Raw genomic sequence first — 21835 nt, forward strand, 5'->3', positions numbered from 1 at the left:
CCGGGCGGAAGATATTTATTCCTGTTTCGGTGAGAACTGCAGAACGGAGCAAGAAGTGTTGTGAAAATACGGGACGTACTGGGTAAACAGACACAAACGCTTTATTAAGCTAGAGCTACGTGTATTCGCCACTGTTGGAAATTTCAACCTTTTTGGATACCTTGCCCGATGGCGAACCATACGTTTCCATCTTTCTGACAACTTCCATGCCACTGATGACCTGTCCAAACACCACGTGCTTCCCGTCCAGCCAGTCCGTTTTGGCTGTGGTCAGAAAAAACTGGGAGCTGTTGCTGTTGGGACCCGAATTCGCCATGGACAGCATTCCCGGACCCGTGTGCTTTAGCTCGAAGTTCTCGTCGTCGAACTTTCGGCCATAAATCGACCTTCCGCCGGTGCCGTTGTGGTTGGTGATGTCTCCGCCTTGGCACATGAATCCGGGAATTATGCGGTGGAAGGTGCTCTTGATGAAACCGAAGCCCCTCTCGTGCGTACACAAGCAACGGAAGTTCTCCGCCGTGCGAGGCACCACGTCTTTGTACAGTATGATGCGGACTCTTCCAATCTCTTGTCCGTCCACGCTGATGTCCAGGTAGACCTGAGGATTGGCCACTTTTTTCGCCTTGTCGCCGGACTCCTTCTCGTCGCTCTGAGCGTCGGCTTCGTCACCTTCCTTCGAGTCTTCGTCGCCTTCCTTGGTGTTGAGAGTTTCACCAGCGTGCTGCCGCAACCAGCTGTCCTCGGACCACACTGCTCTCGTGGAACCCTCCTTGATTTTCATCGGCTTAGCAATGTTCACGCGGATGGTTCTGCCGAATAGCTCCGAATCGTTCATATTGTCGATGGCCGCCGCGGCGTCTTCCGCGCTCTCAAACTCGACAAACGCGAAACCGCGATGCTTCTCAGTTTCGTAATCGAGGGGAATCTGAACATCCACCAAGTCGCCGAACGGTATAAAAGCCGCGTGTAGCACCTTTTCGTCGACTTCCTCTGCCAGTCCGCCAACGTAAACAATACGTTTCGACGTCGTCGCCATTGCCAAGAACGATGTTTACGTTCCGCGCTGGTAGTTCGCAGCAAAGTTTTCCTGCAGCGCACACCTCGTACTTTTCAAACACAGCACGAATTATCAAGACTTACTTGAGACGAGAAACATAACGGTGCCATTACTAGATTCACACACGTTTTTTGCAACCGCCAACAACCGCCGACATAAACAAGCTCAGGGTTGCCTGGTTGCCTCACCAACATTGGACAGACCGCCAATTAATCGGTTTATGTATCGCATGTACTGTATGTTGACCGCGTTAGAATTAAAACAGAACATTTGTTTGTTACATTAATACGTAATAAACACTGAAACATAAAATATTTGCTTTTTCTTGTCGTTTAGAAAGAACAGTAAGGTAAGTTATATATTACTGGCCTCTACCACTATCGTCATGCTGTCGTCGCTAGCGCATCACAACAACATGGCGCAGCTGTGATGGCATCGCTGGGGGTTATTTGTCGCTTTTGTCGGGGTTTCTGAGCTGTAGCGCTTTTCACGGGTTTCACGGTGTGCATCTTCTGTGTCGTTAATTGGTGCTTGCGAACTTCTTCATCTGTTTGTACTTTGGTTGTGACAACCATCGCGTAGTTTCTTGGCTGTTGCCGCTGAAGCACAAGATGTCAACGTTTCCCGACGACACCACAGGTAAAAACGCCTGTTTTTCGCTTGGAATGATATTTAGGTAACCGGGCGATCCGTCGTGAAGCGTGACGTCTGCGCTTGTTTCATGCTGCGAGTTGCTGTGCGTAGATGCTCTCTCTTCAAGCTGTCAGCAACGCATTGTGTGTCGCATTTTCGCGGGTCGTGATCCGGCCGACGAACGATGTATAGAGCGACGATTCATTTAGTCCTGCTCTAGCCTTTGGACTTATAGCGTTTCAGTGTTCTTCGTTGTGTGTCTCCTTTATCAGGTGACCTGTCTCAGGTGAAGAGCGATGAGGACGCTAAGGACAACGCTGCCAACGCTGATGATCATGAAGCGGAACTCGACCAGGACGACGCTGAACATGATCATGACCATGATAATGAACATGATCATGAACAAGACCACGATCTAGATGAGCCAAAGGCACCAGACTCTCCAGACAACGAAATCACTCTTCAGATGCTCGAAGAGTCTGTGAGTCACACCCCGGGCCCAAGCCTTGCTTCGCGGAGAGTCGAAGGCGCTGCCGGTGGCTCGGACAGCCAGCCGGCGCCTAGCAAGACGCGAGAGCAGATTGAAGAAGAAGAACGCGAGAAGATGCAGGTTCTCGTATCCAATTTCTCGGAAGCGCAGTTGAACAGGTGCTGTTTCCCCCTGTTTATTTATTGCTATTGTCCTGATCAGCGAACATGCACTAAACAGCGGGGGAATGTCACACTCACCCTACCTGTACAAGATAGGGGTTGTTAGCATTTCATGTTTAGAGCTTATAGCAACATAGTATTGTTGGCTAAGAAGGCCGTACAATACTATGCTGGGTAACTAAGCAATTTTTTATGGATGACGCTATGTGCACTACGGAGTGTGCCCGTGCTGGAAATGGCTGGGTGCACGACACACAGGTGCCGCACGGTAATGCTGTCACATGCTTTGTAAGGTTCGGCATTTCGGCCGTGCAGTAATTTGCCTATTGAGACGTACACTCGCCAGGAATTCCAAGTCTAGGGCCCTATAACGTAAAACAATTCCAATCTGTTTTTATTACAATTTCCTAACATAAAATTTCCGTAACCACTGATGCAAGCATCGCACGGTAGCCCACAGATTTGTTTACAAAGCCCAGTCAGACGTGCTTCTCGTTTATTGACCTTTCTCCCAGAGCAGTTCGATGGCGCTTTCGGCAGGGTGCTGTATGTGGCCTCAGCAATAGTGCACCAATATGAAACCATTACCGTTTCTACCTTGCTTATTTGCGATCAGCTGTCTGAAAGGCAACTGAGTTTTCACTAATGCACTGCGCTCCAATCATGCTGGTTTGAATCATGTGGATTGAAGACGTGTGCAGTAGTAGGCTGCAAAAATTGTGACTAGCATATTGAGGAATGGAATGAGTTGGTGTGGCCAAGTACACAGGCCGTTGCTGCAATTGTCTGTACATGTTACCAGCACTTCGAGGATGCAGAAATTTGCTCAGCCACCAGCATTGTATCGCTAACCTTCAAACATAGTGCTTCAACCTTGGAACATCAGCAAGACTGAGTACCGCTCATTGAACAATGATAAAGGGAGTCGCACCGCTTCCTGTCATAGTACTCGAGTAGAACTTGTTGCTGGGCGAGTTGGTTGGGAGCTAATGAATACATTTTTGTGCCAAAAAAGGAAAACAAAGACTTGGGACTCAATCTGTCGTTCCGTACTCTCCCTCCCAAGTCTTTACTTTCCTTTTTTGGCGCAACAGTGTATTCATCTGTCATAGTACGTTTTGCGCACAGTATCTATACAATGGTCTACCCCAACTAGAACGGAAACTTAGGCCCATTCTATCGCCAACATGTTGCACCCAGCCTTTTCCGGCAGGAGCGCGCTCTGTAGTGCGCATAGCATCATTCTTTTTTTTATATGGTTACTGACATTAGATTTTAGCTCTATGGATATAGTAAAACAAGAGAAGTTGCAAAGGTGCAGTCAGTTGCGTACACAGTTGATTATATCCATCAACACTCTCTTGCTGCTCGTTTCTTTTGGCAACATTTTTCTAGTAAAGCTTGACAAACCACGATATGCTTTAACCTTTCCTGCAGCTCAGGCTTTGTGGCATAGTTGAAATACCTACATTCATTTTCCTGACAGTGTTCATAATATTACACAATGGTAAGGAAAGCAGTGCAAATATTTTAACAAGAAGGTAACTCTATTGCTTCAGCGAACTCTATTGTATTCAGTGTCACGTGATGTTGGTGACTGTATCTGCAGGCACAGGCCTGGTAGGTACAGGCCTGCAGGCCCGGTAGCTGCAGGCACATCCTTATGACAAATTCTGTAGTGTACTTGTCATTGGATTATAATTAATAGGAAATGGTGTTTGCATGGCCATTTAGTTATGACTGTCACCTTTTATGAATTCTATTTTGTAAGGATAAAATAAGTTTCCGTTTTAATGACAGTGACGTTAATGGAGTACGGAATCAGTAATATTGTGTCTGGCTTTTACAGCTTTGTTAAATAGCTCCCAACTACATAATGACAGTATGAGACCTCACCACCTTGAACACTCGAGATTATGAATTATATCACCATTAAATATGACTAATTTAAAACACATGACAAACAGGGTGGAGCTTCAAGCATGCTGGGCAGGGTTCAGTCATGCGTAATGAAAATTAAGATATCACTTCCTGGTGTCAGTCTTTCTGGTGCATTGTTTTCGAGCCACACAATGATTGTGTTGCCCTAAACTGTATGCATACCACACCTGTTATGCCTCCTTTACTGTGTGCTTTTTCACATTCAATGATGGATAAGCATGGCCTTCTGCCATCACTTTTCTCAGAACACAGGGAGCCCTTCTTACCTTGTCTCCCTGTTCTCCAATTTTAAAGCTTTCAGCAAGATGATCACGGTGTGGCTTGCAGCCATAGCACTGAGCTGAATGGCCATGCAGCAGTGATGGCACGTGACCTCCACTTTCAGTTTTGTCATACGCAAATGAGCCCTGTCCAACATATCTAAAGCTGTGCTGCAGTTTGTGTGCATGTTGAATTGGTCATCTTATAATTCATTACTTGTTGTGTGTTGAAGGAATTATGGCCTCAAATTGCCGTTACAGAGTTGGCAGTTGTTTAGCAAAGTAAGAAAAGTGAGGAAAACATTTTTTGTCAATATTTATTTAATGCCACTAACATTTTCTTCCTGTATTGCAATTATAGTGAACGATATTTTATTATTGGTGTGTTCTAGACAGCATTTGCAGGCCCCATTATCAAGGTGATTTTGTTCCTTGTTTATTAGCACTGTTACATTGTACCCATGGCCTCTTTGCAGGTATGTTGTACCACTTGTGATCTCTTACTAGTGTGAGGGAATATGTTATAAAAGCAAACTGCTAGTTTGCTTAGGTACTGAAATTTTACATTTTGAGATGAATCTAGGTGGAAGATTGCCTTGGACCCTCTGCTGGGCACTTCCACAATGCCTTTTATCGGTGCCACATGGGCATTTGAAAGGCCTTCATACCAATAGTCTATCGATTCAATGGTGAAGGAGGCATTGCTAGAGTAGCTTCAACAGCTGTCAATACTTTACGAGTTGGCATAAAAATCTATGAAGATCTTGAAGGCATTTGAGCAACAAGTGTGTGCCCTCATCAACAGCTTGTTTACATGAGTGTACTGTAAATAATGCATTAAAAAAAAGGTAGCAAGAAACTGTCTACCTTGCAAAAATAATTTTTTACAGAAACAATAAGAGCCATTCTCAAGCCATGACGAAACACTGTAGCCAGCAGCCTCAATGTTTCAAAGTGCTCAAACAAAACCAGTGACAATCTGTTAAAAATATGCAAATTGAACAACAGAATACAGAATGGCATACACAGCACATAATTGCAGTACATTTAAAAACCCTACAGCGATGAAAATTCTTGAATGGCAGCACACTTAATTAAACATAGAAGTACAATAAGGTGCACAAAAACACAAATACTCTAGTGGTCGTCAAGTTTGTCATGTAGTAGTGATACAACGCACTTTTACTTGACAGAGTTTGATCATTTCAAAGGCGATTGACTTGTTAGTTGTTGAAAAGTGCCAGTGGGGTACGGGTATCAAACTCAACTAATTCATATTTGTTTACACTTCCAATAACAGTTTTCATGCCATAGTCCCAGTTTTGCAGCTACAGTTCATTCCTATCTTTTCACACAGGTACGAGATGTACCGGCGTTCGGCATTTCCGAAAGCAGCAGTGAAGCGGCTGGTGCAGTCACTCACAGGTTGCTCGGTCTCACAAAATGTGGTTATTGCAGTGTCTGGCATTGCAAAAGTGTTTGTGGGTGAAGTAGTGGAAGAAGCACTTGACGTTCTTGAGAAGCAAGGAGAGACTGGGCCTCTACAGCCCAAGCACTTGCGCGAAGCTGTTCGTCGTCTCAGGGCCCGTGGCTTTATCCCCAATGGACGCAAGCGGCCTGCCTGTGTTCTCAGGTACCTGTGCTAAGCGATGCTGTGCATTGTTTTCTTGCCCTGTGTCATAGTCTTCTTGCCTATTGAGTTGCTGCATTTTGTATTCGCGTGCCTCTTCAACTTCTTGTAGATTCTTCTTTTCCCCTCTGCTCAACTTATCTGTATCTGCTTGAGAAATATTTAATATAACCAAGCTTGTCTTGAAAGTTGACTGACTTGTGCTCGCAGCCTTAAATGTTTAAGTGATAAATATTTAATATTGTAATTCTTGGTCTTCGTGCTGGTTTCCTTCTGCCACCTCTGTCTTTTATGCTAATTGCTTGGTGACTAATCAGTGGTGTCCTGTTGCTAATTTTCTTATCCCTTATCTGTTGTCGCTTTGGCGAGGAAAATGAATACAGGTAAGAGATATGCTACTAACAACCATGTCAAAAAAAGAACAAAAAAGAGAGAAAGGAAAGAGAGAGCGGATATTTTTGCTGTACACCTTGCGTGACTCCTTTGTACACTATTCTCATTTATCTAAAACCATTGTGTGTCATTTCCCTGTCTCATGCTTGCAGTTTATACATTTTTGAAAGAGTGAACTGCGTGTGGATCACAAAGTGAATAGTGTGACGAATGGATTTCACACTAGGCAAGCAGAAGTTTGCCTGCTGCTTCCATGCTGTGCTTTGGTGCTCCTGATTACAGACAATTCGCTAGTTGCATGCAGTGTTGCCAAAGTTACGAAGGACACTGAAACTGTATCAGCTGCACTCTTGTGTACATATAATGAAACATGGTACTCAATCTGTATAATTCCAACTTTTAAGCTCACAACATGTACATTGACAAGTACTGTCAAAAAATGTTATTCTGCGGCTGTTAAAACCAAGCACCACCAGTGCAAGCATTGGCCTGGCCGCTCATGAAAAAGGTTGTTCGTGTGAGGACATTAACCACCAAGTGTGACCACGAGACCACTAAGTGTGAAGAAATCGTAGGGTCTGCAAGTCTATATAGCTCTAACTACTCCCATATTGTGCATCTCGAATCCAGCAAATTGGTGCCAAGCCCTGCTGGTCTGGTTTGCTAAGCACAATTGTACATTGTAATCAGGGTTGATGCACTCTGTAGTAAAAATTATGGCCTTGGACCTTCAGGCTGTGTGCAGCAGACAAATTCACTTTAAAATTTAATGCAAGCAACATTTGCTCACGAAGCACTTATAACATGCTGAGGTGTGTTTAAACAAGTTGCACTTGCAGAAAAAGCTTATTTTTAAGGTCTGAATTCTTTATTTTCACTTGAAGCCGAGTATTGTTATGCAATTCCTCAGTAATCTGAATAACACAATAGCTAATTTGAATTTGTTGATTCATCTCATAAACCGTGCTTGGCTTCTTCAGGAAGTATTCACAATCTAGCATCAGTGTTTTCTGCGAGTCTTGAACCAATATCGCAAATACAGTTAAACCTCGATATAACGAACTAGGTAAAATCGGCAATTTGTTTCGTTATATTGAAATTTGACCTTTTATGCTAATAAGTACAGTCGCCGATCAATTTTTCTTACACGGAAAGGGGCCGCAGAATTTTCCGAATTATCGAGCAATCGAAAAAAGCAAATTTCAATGGGAAAACAAGTCATGTTTATTAATTTGGAAGTCCGCGACGAATGATGCGGTTTCATGCCACGTCGACAATATATTCACATCGACGGTACGAATTAAGCGAAGCCAGCCACGCTTTAGCGTGCATTGCGCCTCTGCGGCTGATAGCATTGCCCGCACTGGGGCGACGCTATCATGAAAAGCGCAGGCAGCGGGGAGCGAATGCTTCGTCTGCCTCTCGCTGCAACAAGTCACCGAAACTCGAGGTTACGCAACCTCCGATACTAAACGCGCGGGAAGATAGCTTACACGATGCCACGCCGTCTCGGTACGCCCGCTCTTTGCACATGCGGCAGATTACCTCTAGAGCAGGGTGCGCAACTGCGTATGCGCTCAGCCGCGCTTACAGCCATGCGCAGCCACCACCGAGAAGCGCGCCAGAAATCGCGACGCACGCCAACTTACACCCCCCCCTCCCACGCGCGCGCGCTTGATCGCGTTACCCCGAGCTCGTTCCCCTCTTTCCCTTTGATCGCGCGGGAAGGGGCACTCGTAAAGCCACCATCGTTCTTGTCTCACCCTCGCACACTTCCACTCACGCCTAAAGCACAAAGTGCGCTGGGAGCGATAGGATCTTATCGCACTTTTCACGGAACAAGACGCGGCTCCATTTCGGTGGTCGCTTTTGTCACGCCGCACCCGACTTGAGAAGTGCGTTTGCAAGCAGCCGCTTGTAGCGGCTGCTTGCAACCGCACTTCTCAAATCTCAAAGCAAATGGTCAAGTGATTGAATTACAATTCAATCATTTGACCATTTGCGTCCGCGGAAGTTTTCCATTTATTGCTTCGGTATTCGTTTGCGGCGAAAGCGATATTTCGTTATATTGAAATCGCATACAAGCACACTTCATTATATTGAGCTTTAAATACATTGTGTTCTAGGACAAGAGGTCATGAAAAGTTATATACTTCGTTATATTGAGAATTTCGTTATAAAGAAGTTCGTTATATCGAGGTTTGACTGTTTCTTTTTTTCTTTGTGGGAAAGTCGGAGTTTTGTGTCAGCCAAGGATACGTATGTTCCACACAGAAGTTTGCATGGTGTTAAATACTTCTTGCTTAGATCTTTGTAATTTACATGTTTACATAGTGGAATAAGGTGCTTAGTTTCCGTTATCTGGTGTAGTATTCTATTGAAAAGCAGATTTATGTCCTGCTTTTAAAGGTGGCCTCATTAATGGCTTACTGGGGAGAAGTGTCATCTTATGTGGCATACATATTTCTATTGATATTTTTTGCTCATCCTGTGCTTTGTAGGCTCTGTACATTAGTGATACACTGTATTCATTTGATGTAGGTGTCTGAAACTTTTATTGTGAACTGTTATGTTCTTCAAAGTTTATTACCTTACAAGGTGCACTGTGTACCTTACCTTGAAGCAGTTCATCATGGTAGTAATGCTAATTGTTTTATATTCTTATTTATGAATGTGGTATACCTATCTCTAGACCACTATTGAGCTTTCTTCAAAATGTCATTATTTTCCTTACTTTTGTACATATTCAGCTTCATCAATTTGCATAATTATGAAAACTCCATAAGTCTGCATTTAACCTGAGATGCTGTGTGTATATTAGTATCAGCCACTGTAAGCACAATTTAGCATAATGTAAAGTTATACATATTGAACTTTAGAAGCACATCAACACAGACGTCTGTAGTAGAGAAGAAAAGTCACGTATTAGAATTTAGTTGCTTTGTTTGCTTTTACTTAGATGTTTATTTTGCTGATTATGTTTTGTTTTCATATTCTTTGTTGTCTTGCTTTCTTATCAGGTGACATCAGCAGTCAGGAAAGGAACCGTGGTGATAACTTGACAGCACATTGTTGCTGCAGATACAGAGACTACAGGTGTGAATGTGCAAAATATTTTATTCATTGTATTCTGTACATTTTGTCATATTTCTTTACCACATCACCAGGAGTTGTTCATGAAGTGTGAAGTATGGAAATGAAAAGTAGTTAAATAATAAAAGAATGTGGTGCGATTATGTTATGGGATGATGTGTGGTTTCTAGCTGCTATATACAAGATAGTTCTGATGTTGCTATTCCTGGAATTAAGTGCCTGTGGCCATTATGCTCTTTTAGGCCCTATTAACTTCAATAGCGAAGTCAAATTTGTTTTATCTCACTCTAGCAAAACGTAATGCATCTCTTAAGTATTGTGGCAGCTATGCCTTCAGGTAAAAATCTGCTAGAAATGAACAGAACATTTGAAGTGCAGATATATATTATATTCATTTCACTAATTAAATAATTCTAGCTAGAAATGCATAGTCACTATAACATGACACTAACGTCACACACAAATATGCAACATTAGCAAGGCTATATGCTTTGGACGTCGTTCGTGTGTATGCGTGTGTGTAAATGCTGAGGTAGTTGCGTATCTAAGCAGCAAAACTCCTAATAGTAAGTATCAGCACTTGTGGCCTTCAGACATCCCACACAGGGGCCTTCCATGTCGGATTCATCTTGCTTCCACGAGGACATTGAAAAGTCTCTGCGAACTCATCCAAGTTCATGAGTGGTCCATTCACCCTGTAAATAAAAGTATTGGGTGGCATATCACACAGAAGTTGATGTGTAAGCTGGACACCTTTACGGCAAAGCTGTATAAGAGAGTTCCACAATGTTTCTCATGTGGCAGTGGCAATATTGGTGATTTTGTCTATATTGAAGAGGTACAATTGCATTGTGTAGAGCTTAGCTGGCACAGCATACAGGAACGTGCATTGTATATAGCAAAGCGCGTGCAAGCACTAAACATGGACATATGGAAACATTTAAAAAAAGACTCGGTTATAGTGGAAGAAATAGCACCAAATATAGTTAAGCATTTGCAAAGTAGATTTCAGGTAGTTTCTCAAAGTATGCACAAGACCTTGACTATAAGGAAGAAGTACGCTGTATATAGTAACATGTTTCAATATACCTAAGCATATTAAATTGGTTTTACCATATGGAAATGGAGCATTTTAAAAGTAAAGGGCTAGCACGCATGCAGGAGTATGTTTCATTTTATTATCCATTCAGCAAGTAATGATTATGTACAGATAGTATGCAGACTAGGGTCCCAAAGTCAAGGACTGCTATGGGACCCTTGATTAAAAAAAAGTTGTATAAAAGATGTAGGTTAACACGGCAAAACGAAAAAAAGTACAACACAAATGAATGTTTTAAATGCATTACATTGGTCAGTGACAAAGAGGAAAGTACATACCGTATTTACTCGCATAATGATTGCACCCTGAACTTGTAGTGATATGTCGTGTGCCAAGTCTAGCTAATGATAATTGCGCTTACCATCTATCGAATGCTATGCAAACGACTCTTGAAGGCATACCAAGCGGTCTGTACGAACGCAACATTCTTAAGCAGATGCCCCATTTCATTCCTTTCATCACTTTCCTCACTTCCATGAAAGAGAAAGCTACAATGAAACTTGCCTCGGCTTTATTATTTGTAGGCTTCATTATGGTTTCGGTCAACAACAACATAAAAGGCGCCTTTCGATTCTTCTCGTCTGCACTCGTGGGCACACAACAAATCGCGAGCGGCAATGATAGTGGCCACATTTACACTGATACGCTAGAAGTGTACCCTATTCGTACGCCGACGCTTGTGACGCAGCTAAGATATTCACCCGCCCTTAGCGGAAATGTATTAGGATAGCGGTGAAGACAAATGCCGCAGTTTCTGCAGCATGCCCGCCATGTGTTTCTATGTCACTGGCAGCTAAGCGCGTCCGTCTCTGTTTCTGTCCCCTCAAAGTGGACATTGCTACGTTATTGTCGTAAACTTGCCGATATTAATGATATTATTCATTATTGATATGGAAGAAACTGTTTCAATGTTCGTAATGTACTCATAAGAAGAAAAATAATTGCATTTCGCGCATTCGGCTTGCCCCGCCTGCCGCCATTTTTGTTTTGGTGTCTCGCACTGACAGCGGCAGCCAGCTGCTTGTTCACCCGTTGCCATTTCGCAGCAAATGCGGGATGAAAAAAGAAAATGTTTCTTTTCATGGGAAATTTAACCCGTGTAATGATCGCACCCCTAAATTTGCGTCAATTTTTTGTACAATTGAAGTGCGATCATCATGAGAGTAAATACGGTATATCAAAAAGTAACTGTACAGCACAACATATTGTCAGGCATAAAACTATTCACAAAAAATAAAACATTTAATTCATGCTCGACTGCATTCAAAGATTACAATATTTTGTGTGAATGTGGTAGGTCATTCCATATTTTTAACACTGAAAACGAGGATGCCATTTTTTTCATAGTTGGGGTTACATTTAGGTAGTAGAAAGTTGAAATTATGCGCAAACCTGGTGCAGTTGAAGTTAGTGAGCAATTTGAAGTCTACAAATTAGTAGGCTGTTAAGTAATTAAATAAAGAATACTTAACTGTTAATTAAACAAGCCAGATGCAGGTAGAATAAAGTTAGCCTGAAGTAGTGGGAGCATTAGAATAAAAAGAAAAACTTGTAATTATGCGAAGAGCCTGGCTCTGTATGGTTCCATATTACTCTGTCATAGTTTGATGGACGCTTTTAAAAAAACTCTTCGCCTGCGGGCAAAACTGCCTACTTTATTTTTGCATGAAAAGCAGTTTTGCTGAGAGAAATTACACCATCGGCTAGTGCAACATACTGCAGCAAGTTAAGAAATCACAGTGCAGAATTATTGGTCACCCTGTTCTGAGTAATAATGAATGTGAAATATACTCTGCATGCCAGTAGGACAGTGGAGTGCAGATGTACCAGCAGCTGACCGAAACACCTTTAATTCTAGCAGAAACTATAACAACTGACAATGTCCACACGTTATAGAACAGCGCTGGCAGTAGGGCCCAGAAATTTGTTTTAAATTCAGAGTGCTGTGCAAAACTAGAAGTGCTTTTCAGAGGTACTTTGTAGGCAGGAAAGGTCCATATTTGCATGAATATAAGACAAACGTGATTATGTGTAATGCAACTGTAGTTGCCTTAGCATATCGTGATGCGCAGTTTGCAGAATGCGAAATTGATAGTCCCGGTTTAATTTACCAATATCAAATTTCCATGCGCTACTCTGAGGGGCCATGTATATGTACATACATCAACCAGCTTCATTTATGAATACGAAGCTTGCGTGGCCGTGCATGATGGTAGTGGGTTGGCCGAGTTTTTTATATCTTTCATTCGCGACATTTTGTTGTTAAACCTTTTTCTCTGTCGATTCACTCTCGCTGCAGCACATGGAATTGTTATTCTTGCCGCTATTCCATGGATTGATTGTACAATAAAATTTAATTGATTGCTGATTATACTTGCATCGGTGGGCTGCCTGTTCTTAGTAATGTAGTCCTTCCTCAGCAATATGCTGCAGGTACATGCTAGCGAAGGTTAAGGGTCATGAGTCTGTACACAGACTAGGGAGCAAGGAAGCTTGAAGGCGGTAAGTGATGATTACGTGACACAGATAAATTCACAAGTATTACATTGCTAGAGGACGAGTGAGCAAAGGTTATTTCCTCAGAAATAACCATTTGTTTCCATTGGCATTTACTGTGGCATTTTTGGTATGTCACTGACTATTAGAGTGTTTGGCAATGTACTCAGTGACCCAGGTCTTTTTATATAGTGAAGTACAAAAACAAGGTTTCTTTATAAATTCAAAGTTAATTTCTTGTAAAAAGCTTTGCAGCCTTTCTGTAGCGAACCCTATTTTTGGTCTAGTAAACAGAGTTCATCACATATGCTGCAGTTACGACTCCATCTATAACTTACCCTGACCTGATCTTGATGCTGAGTTTATGTGCTGATAAATTTTGATTACGTGTACATGTGTTGCAAGAATGAGCATGCTTACCTTGCATGGTTGTTACTGTAGATGGAGTTCGGGTCATACTTGTTATTGTTGCACCATATCTGTTTTGCAAAAGGGTGTCATATTATAGCCATTGCGACCTTGCACTCTAACAAAGATGAGATAATGTAATGCTCATACATACCGAAGCAAATGAGAGGAAGTATAGCTGATCGTTAGTGTACTTCTCAAAGCCTGGCAAGGCGGGTGCTTTGGTTGGTCCCTGCTCACGGCGATATGACTGCAGGGAAGAATGAAAAGTATGTCGGCCCACAGAAACAAAAGTGTTTTGGACATCCACATGTACTGTCTCATCTCTCACCTTAAAAGAAAACCTAGCAGCTGAAGTGTCTGCCAAATTTTCATTCCTAGTGTGGCTGCCGTTGACCTGTGCAACAGAAATGATGGCTGGCGTAAATATCTTGTGCCCCAGGAAAGTGAATTATTTGGTAGTAGCACTCAGATAATTTACGAGACCACCTATTTCGCTCATTTTAAAGACGACTCTGTCCAACATAAAAAACTTTTGTCAGTTGTTGAGTGCAGTACCTGAAATGTCTTTGCATAGAAGTCAATCAATGACTGCATGCGCTGGTTAAACTCCTGCTTTGTGCCCTGGGACCACTGGTCTTTGTCAAAGTCAATGCCATGCTCATCAATGGTGATACCTGTATAAGGAGGCAAAATGTGAATGAATTCAGAACTTTCTTTGTTCTTGTAGTCCACTAATGTCCGTAAACCTACGTAAAAGATGCTGATAGATGTAGGGACACACAGAGTATGCCAGTTACTTGCTCATTTCTTGCAGCTGTATTGTTTTGATAAAGTAAATGTTCAAGAATACTGTTGTGATAGTAGTCTGCGTGGAATGTTATGCACTTTTAAGGATGCAGAAGTAATTTTGTGTCACTGTATTTTTTTTTTTTTTGCAAACTGAGCAATGAAATACTCTGGAAGGCAGGAAATCATGTTTACAGGCAAGTCCGCACATAGCGCATGTGTGTATGTATATTCAGACGAGATTATTTGATATGTATGACAGGGGTTCGATTCTTCCCAGCACCAGAAAACTATTTAAGATATTTTTGCACTTGAAAGTGGCACATACCCAGTAGCCTAATTTAGCATGAAAGGGGTTCATTGAAGAGATGGACTACAAAGTGACCCAAGATGGTAGGGAAACAGATAGAAAGTCCCTGAAAGTAAGTGAAGTTCCCAATGAATTTTAATCACATTAAAAACCATATGCATACCTCTGTCATCAAATGCATGGATTATTTCATGGCCAGCCACAAATCCCACAGTGCCAAAGTTCACGTATCTACGAGACAGACAGCAAGAATAAACTGAAATAAGAACAGGAAGTGTGAATAGTAGGAAATTGTCAGTGTTTATTGTGGCAGTGCTGTGAAATATGGTACAGAGAAAGAATAACACACATATGTGATGTGTGTTGGGTCTTTTATAGCAATCAACTATTGTCATCAAGGTCAGTTCCTTGTATACTTTGTGCATTTTGTTGTGTTTGGTATTTTTGTTGAAGCATGTGTGAAAAATGAAACTTACATTGGAACCTCAAGGTACGAGAAGGGCTCCAAAAGCATACCAGCATATACCTCTGGAACACGACAAGAAAAGACCAGACATATATAAAAATCTGCAATGGCAAATCAGTCCAGTGGAAGTCCACAAAGGGGAGGAAACTACATGAAAGGGAAGATTTGTCATCCACCCGAATTGTAGCACGAAGCTACCAAGGAAACCAATACGGGTTTCTCAGAAATAGTCTCGCATTTAAATAAAAATTTGGCCTAGTCCTGATCCCGGGCCAGGACGAATTTTTCTTCAACTACGAGGCTTTCTTTCTGAGAAACCCATATGGGTTTTCTTAGTAGCTTTGTGCTACAAATCGGGTGGATGACAATTTCTCCCTTTTGAAAGGTCTGCAATATGTTTGAAATATGTTTATCTTCTGGTATTTAGAAAGCACACCTGCCAGTTTCACATGAAAAATGAAGCACTGAAAAGATTAAGCATTGCATTGGCACTCCTTGGATGGTGTTCTAACGATATGTGGAGGCGATATGGGGCAACGCAGCCCACGAAGCAACTGAAGCAGTACAGCATGACCAGCGCCCTGGCAGCTACCCGGTATCCCACAACACCGGCATGATCAATGCCGCCAGCAGCGTTGCAGGGATTCACTTTACTGGTGCACGAGATGGGCTAAAGGAAAACTATTGGTGTTTTGTAGGCTGAGGTTTACTGTCCCACTCAGACCAATGTATGCACACAGCTGCACAGCAGGTGTGCTGATGTTTGCGTACACAACGCTCATGCCAGCAATGGAAAGCGGAGTTCACTCCTGGCTTTGCGGCTGTGGCAACTGAGCAGAGCATGATGGTGCATCAACTCATTTTCATCATTTTTGCATTCGGACGCATTATGCATCTGTCACTTCTAACCCTCCAGGTGGGAGTGTCAGTAACGGCAACAGCAAAAACGTGCCTTGGGCATTTGTACAATTTCTATATCAACAATTAAAAGACACTAAAAAAAATTATGACAGTTTGGTAGATTGCACTCGAGAGTAAAGGCTCGATATGCAAGAAACGAATGCAAACGACACGCTGCAACATCATCATCTGATTCCTAAAGTCAGCCCTATGATATGGCAGATTTTTTTTCAGCTTCTATGGTTTGTTACTTGTTGATTGTTATTAAAGTAATTGCATCGCTCACAAATATAGGCAAAAAGTGAACTTTGCAACAGTTGCTGAAATTCCAGCTCTTAAAGGACTCAAATATTTGAAGATACAGTGAAATCTGTGACTTCATGTAATGATGATATCAGTGCCAAGTTTAGACAAGGAATTCAAACAAAGTAAATTCGACTTCATTTTTTATGCTGATAACTCGTCCTTCCAGAAGAGCAACCTAGTCCCCAGCCTAATTCAGTGTTAGCGTTTAATGTATACCATCAGTGTTTCAGCACTTCTCATTCGACGCTGACACACGAGGGCAGTCAAAAAATTCCCACTGTGGTGATTCAACATGCTAATGTTGCAACCTATGGCAATGCTTACCTAATCTCTTTCGAAGTAGGACCCTTGCACGCACCCACACTTGCTCCTTTGCTCCTGCCATTGTTGGAAGCAGTGGTAGAAGGCCTCTTCTGGAATCTGTCGGAGCTTAGCCATCGCATTCACTTTGATGTCTTCCACAGTTGCAAAACGTGTCTCTTTGAGACCCATTTTCCAAATAGGGAACACCCAAAAGGCACTTTTAGCGAGATCCAGAGAGTACGGGGGCTGAAAACTCTGAAAATGGGCCTCATGGGGACATGTTTGGCAACCGTGGAGGACATCAAAGTGAATGCAATGGCTAAGCTCCGACAGATTCTGAAAGAAGCCTTCTGCTGCTGCTTCCAACAATGGAAGGAGCGAGGGAGCAAGTGCGGGTGCACGCAAGGGTCCTACTTCAATGGTGATTAAGTAAGCATTGCTGTAGGTTGTAACATTAGCATGTTGAACCACCACAATGGGAACTTTTCGACTGCCCCTTGCATGATGAAGACATATGTTAGATGCATTTTCTGTGAATTACAATAATTGAGATTGTATGAAAGCATTGTCAAGTTATGTAGTTATGTGATGTTTATCTTACTAATGTCGTGTGATAAGCATGTGCTCAACTTTGTCACATTTACCTTCTCTGATGATGTCTACGATATTTTGCTTTGTCCAGTAAAAAAATTGACAGGCATATTTGTTCAGTTATATAACTATTGTTTATAAATGAAATTGCTAAATTTAAATCATCTAACGAAGTGACATGGCAGAATTACTAGGCAGTGCTTATTACGATTTAGCTAAACAGGTTTGGACATCTGGAATTTGCCTGTGCTTTATTCTTTTTGCATGGAAGTTTAAACAAACCCTCTGTTTATGAACAAAGGCACTGCAATGTATAGTGTAAAGAGAGAGCAAACACTTATTCTGGCCAGGTCATGTGCTAAGGAGCACTTGGTGGCAGCAGGTCACACACACTAGTTTAGATAGCAAATCTGAAATCTAGGCTGTGTGCCCAGGTGGAATAAATATTGAGCTTTCTTCTTAAATCCTGCACCTTGTAAACTTTTTACGCCAACTGTACATTATTGTGTACTTACTGACATTGATGTCTCGTATGTGATAAGCAGCATTCACGGTTTCTGCATTTATGTCTTCCCAAATCCTGAAATGAAAAGAAAAAGTACAATTTTGAGGTCTTCCATACAGGACAGAGTAAAGCGAAAACAATTGTCTGTACATGCACTGAATGTCTTGCATGGTTAGTTGCCATGGAAAAAATTCAATGAATTATTATGCAAAACTAAAGCCACAATGGCACATGCAGGAATATTTGTGCGTTGCACACATAGCTTAAGAATTGACCTTGACGATAACCATCTATAATGCCGCATAAGAATTAAAAGAAATCCGTGGAAGCTATATTATAGCGTGTATTTGGCTGTGTAGTAGTATTTTCTTGCCTGTTCTTATGTGCCCCCAGTCACACCGAGGCTGAACAAACTTTAAACAATATAATATCCTTTTTATTTTGTGTGCATTCTGCACTATCTTTCAGAAGGTCTTTGCATTGCCTTGCATAGTTCTGATACACATATAAGTCAACCTAAGACAGAGTGTGGGGGTCATGGTATTTTTCATTCAGCTGAGGGCACTATCAGAAAGGCTTTGTCCTGTATCAAAAGCTTCCACCAAATTTTTTACTGTGATAATGGAGAAACAACAGCATGTTCCTTCTTGTCACTTTTGGATGAATGGGTGCATACATTTATTTAAGTCGGTGACTTTGTCTTTCGGGTTATTAAGGACTTTGTCTTTATTCTCCCCCAGCCTGTCTTCTGTGTACTGTCAGATCTTAACGTAATCACCATTAGGTGCAGAAAGAAGAGACACGATAGGAATGAGTGTGTGTGTGTGATAGATTTGAGTTGAACAAGTACTCTATTGTCAGGCCTCAAACATGGACTACCACTGCTTGCTTCAGCTACTCACTCTGGCTTTCTGGGCGAGAATAGCTCTCTGGCTTGCTGGTTGTACTTTTGTACTCTGTGGTACACAAGTCGTTCAAGGAATGGACCATTGTTTTGTGGAGCTTTGTCCTGAAAAAGAGCAAAACAAACATGTTTAAATGAAAAGAGTGATCTGATAGTGCTTTGTGTCAACATGTACTATTGCTGACATGCAGTGTTTCATTTCAGGACTACTTGGAGGACGCACATACTCACCATTTTGTAGAAGTTGTATATGTTTGTTGCATTCAAAAGCCACTCAGTGTAGCCGACCATAGCATGGACATTTACAAGCTGCAAAAGGTGAAAATGTCTTAATGTATGATAAAGTGCCAGGTAGTATTGCATGCATAGCATGCTGTTCTAAGTAACACCAAGTGATGTAGTAAAGCTCCAGAGTAATACTAAACAAGCAGTGAGATCAATCTAGATGTGCTAGAAATTAGGATAATCCAAAGTTACTAAATGTCTAGTAACTTTGGAACCTGGTAATGGTAAAGAAAAGTAAACTTTGTTTATCAGATAATGTAGTAAAGCTCCAGAGTAATGCTAAACCAGCTGCGAGATCAGATTATAGCCAAATTACTTTTAAAGACCCCAATTGACAGTATGTTTTACCTTCTCAGAAGACCTATCGTGGTTGCTTAGTGACTGTGGTGTTGGGCTGCTAAGCACGAGGTCGCGGGATCAAATCCCGGCCACGGCGGCTGCATTTCGACGGGGGTAAAATGCGAAAACACCCGTCTACTTAGATTTAGATGCACGTTAAAGAACCCCAGGTGGTCCAAATTTCCGGAGTCCCCCACTGCGGCGTGCGTCATAATCAGAAAGTGGTTTTGGCACGTAAAGCCCCGTAATTTAATCAATTAATTTACCTTCTCAGAAAAGTTTCTGCTCCCTCTGTCCCATGGATTCTGTGCTTCTATCTACCAAAAGCATGATTAAGCCAATGAGAAAACTGGGCTCCTCCTAGTCAATGCAAAGTACCATTGACAAGCGGAGCTCATCCTTGGCTATTTGCTTGTCCTTGGCTGGGTTAACATAATGCCGTGGACATTATGTGTCAGTCGGAAAGGTGGTATCATTCTGTCAGATTGCATCTGTGCACCATTTCAAGCAAATGTTGAAGACCATGTTCTAAACTGGATGGTGCCTGCATGAGCAGGTGCCTGCCACAGTTCTGGCTTATGTCTGAAATAAGTTGAAAAGGGCAGGTGCATGGGGCTCCTACCCACAACTGCCATTTTCCAGCAAGCAATTGTCTCTGGTGCAGTGAGGGGGTACAATCCAGGAGCTTAATGTAAAAGCTTGGTCTATGAATGTAAAACTCTTGCTCACACATATATATTTTATTGCCCATTCCAAATTATTCATGAAACGTAGTCCTTTTGTGCACTCCCTGGAAGTTTCGTTTTAGCAGCTGTGCCAATTGAAGTGTATTTTAAATATGCAGACGCTAGCCTTCTGCACTGTTAATTAAAGTGGGCTTCCTTCCACTAAACCTATTATATACTGTGCATGGAAATCCGAGGCACTTGTGCTAAGTGCTACCAACCTTTCTCATCAGGAGTGCCCTTGTCGAATCGTCTATCCATGTTGCCGATTTCAGTGTCTCGTTGAATTGTACCTTCACTTGGTCTAGCATGTGAACTGCCTGAAAATGACAACAAAAGCAACAACGTTTTCAATAACTTCACTCTGTAGTAATACCAGGCTGACCCCCTGACTTTCGCCCTAGTGCTTTTATTGAACAATTAAAAGTGCCTCTCGCATAGCAACTTTTTGTTCAAGACAGGAGTTTCAAGATGCTGTCGCGTGTTCTAATACACGACTGACACACTGACATACACTTACAAAGGTAAAATAAAAGTCAGGATGTGGCACAATATGCATGAGGGTGTGTTGAGACAATGAATCACTTACCAGCACCTTTTGCTTTTCAAACTTGCGCTGGTTTGTACGGAAGTAGTGGTGGTAACTGACGAGCCTCAAGGTTTCTACTAGTTCCTTGCATTTGACAGTGCGGTTGAATTGTACACCCTGCTGCATGGTGTAATCGTAATATGTTTGCCGAATCTCCGGTCGGGGTGAGAAGACGACACTGTTGATCAGGAACTTGTAGCCTATGTAGTTTGCCATCGCCCTGCACAGCCAACCAGAGCATATATGTGTTTAGTGCACAGAAAACTTACGCATCTCTTTGCCTATGTTAAAGGGACACTAAAGGTTACTATTAAGTCAACGTGGACTGTTGAAATACCATCACAGAAACCTCGAAACGCTTGTTTCGTGCCAAGGAGAGACTTATTTTAAGAGAAAATGCGTTCTGAAGCGTCCGCGCACCTCTAGCGCAGTTCAAATCGCCCGCCCTCCGATCGAGGAGTACTGACATCATGGTCTCATAGTGACGTTGCGCCATCGGTGAGTAGAACGGCGTCCGCAGACGGCGCTACGGCTTTTCTGCGCAAAACGCGAACGCGCGGCCAGAAACAGAGCCAAGACAGAGCCGACAGCAGAGCGAAAGCGGGAGTATGGTTAGAGTAGTATGGTGGCTAGCGGAAGGAGAAAGGAATTTCGTCCCACATTACGTCCCACGGCACACGGAGAGTCCGTTTTCGTTAAACTATAGGCTGCGGCGAGCTCGCAGCGTGGTCGGCGTGGTCTATGAGGAGCGACGAGCCTTTTCGCACTCGCAACAGGGCATAAAAATGTGCGAATCGACGCAAAACTCGGCCTAGAAACGTGCTTCGCCACAGTCGGGGCTCAATACGACCCAAGCTGGCACGACCCAGATGTCGTTTCCCGCACCGCCACCAGGCGCCGCTACTATACCTCAAACTCCAGTGCAAGACGCCCTTAAGCTGGTACTTCATTCTATGACGCTAACTTCGACGCTCGTCGCAATGGACCCTGACACCGACAGATTGGCTCGCGATGGTGGGCTCAACTTCAGCGATTTGAGCACCGACGAGCGCGACCTGCTGCTGAGGGCTCGCACTGCCGGCGTCGTTGCGTACTACGACGGCGGCCTCGACATCGGCTCTCCGGAGCGGGAAAGCAACGAGGGGTTCCCACGACATCACAT

The 21835-nt window shown here is 42.7% G+C and overlaps 3 protein-coding genes across 6 annotated transcripts in view; 1 reads left to right on the plus strand and 2 right to left on the minus strand.

Moving 5' to 3' along the window:
* Positions 1 to 76: 76 nt before the first annotated feature.
* On the minus strand, positions 77 to 1251 carry cyp33 (peptidylprolyl isomerase cyclophilin-33). The gene has a single exon (XM_075681145.1). It carries the CDS (start codon positions 1034 to 1036, stop codon positions 116 to 118), a length of 921 nt encoding a protein of 306 aa, XP_075537260.1. The 5' UTR covers positions 1037 to 1251; the 3' UTR covers positions 77 to 115.
* Positions 1252 to 1463: 212 nt separating this feature from the next.
* On the plus strand, positions 1464 to 9801 carry Taf11 (TATA-box binding protein associated factor 11). The gene is made up of 4 exons (XM_075681146.1): positions 1464 to 1696; positions 1963 to 2338; positions 5900 to 6175; positions 9586 to 9801. The coding sequence occupies exons 1-4, from the start codon at positions 1669 to 1671 to the stop codon at positions 9587 to 9589; spliced, it is 684 nt and encodes a 227-aa protein (XP_075537261.1). The 5' UTR covers positions 1464 to 1668; the 3' UTR covers positions 9590 to 9801.
* Positions 9665 to 21835, minus strand: part of LOC142572200 (neprilysin-1-like) — a 55762-nt gene continuing 43591 nt past the window's right edge. For all 4 annotated transcript variants that reach the window (XM_075681142.1, XM_075681141.1, XM_075681143.1 and 1 more), the window contains 12 exons: positions 20674 to 20893; positions 20306 to 20404; positions 18967 to 19044; positions 18734 to 18840; positions 17842 to 17906; positions 15237 to 15288; positions 14924 to 14991; positions 14220 to 14338; positions 13993 to 14058; positions 13816 to 13911; positions 13674 to 13732; positions 9665 to 10353 (listed from right to left, as the gene is read on the minus strand). In XM_075681142.1, coding sequence (XP_075537257.1) covers positions 10248 to 10353; positions 13674 to 13732; positions 13816 to 13911; positions 13993 to 14058; positions 14220 to 14338; positions 14924 to 14991; positions 15237 to 15288; positions 17842 to 17906; positions 18734 to 18840; positions 18967 to 19044; positions 20306 to 20404; positions 20674 to 20893 — 1135 coding nt within the window. In that variant the 3' untranslated portion in view covers positions 9665 to 10247. The remainder of the gene's footprint in view (positions 10354 to 13673; positions 13733 to 13815; positions 13912 to 13992; positions 14059 to 14219; positions 14339 to 14923; positions 14992 to 15236; positions 15289 to 17841; positions 17907 to 18733; positions 18841 to 18966; positions 19045 to 20305; positions 20405 to 20673; positions 20894 to 21835) is intronic.

The sequence above is a fragment of the Dermacentor variabilis genome, chromosome 2, assembly GCF_050947875.1.
Source record: "Dermacentor variabilis isolate Ectoservices chromosome 2, ASM5094787v1, whole genome shotgun sequence".
In the NCBI taxonomy this organism is placed as follows: Eukaryota; Metazoa; Arthropoda; class Arachnida; order Ixodida; family Ixodidae; genus Dermacentor; species Dermacentor variabilis.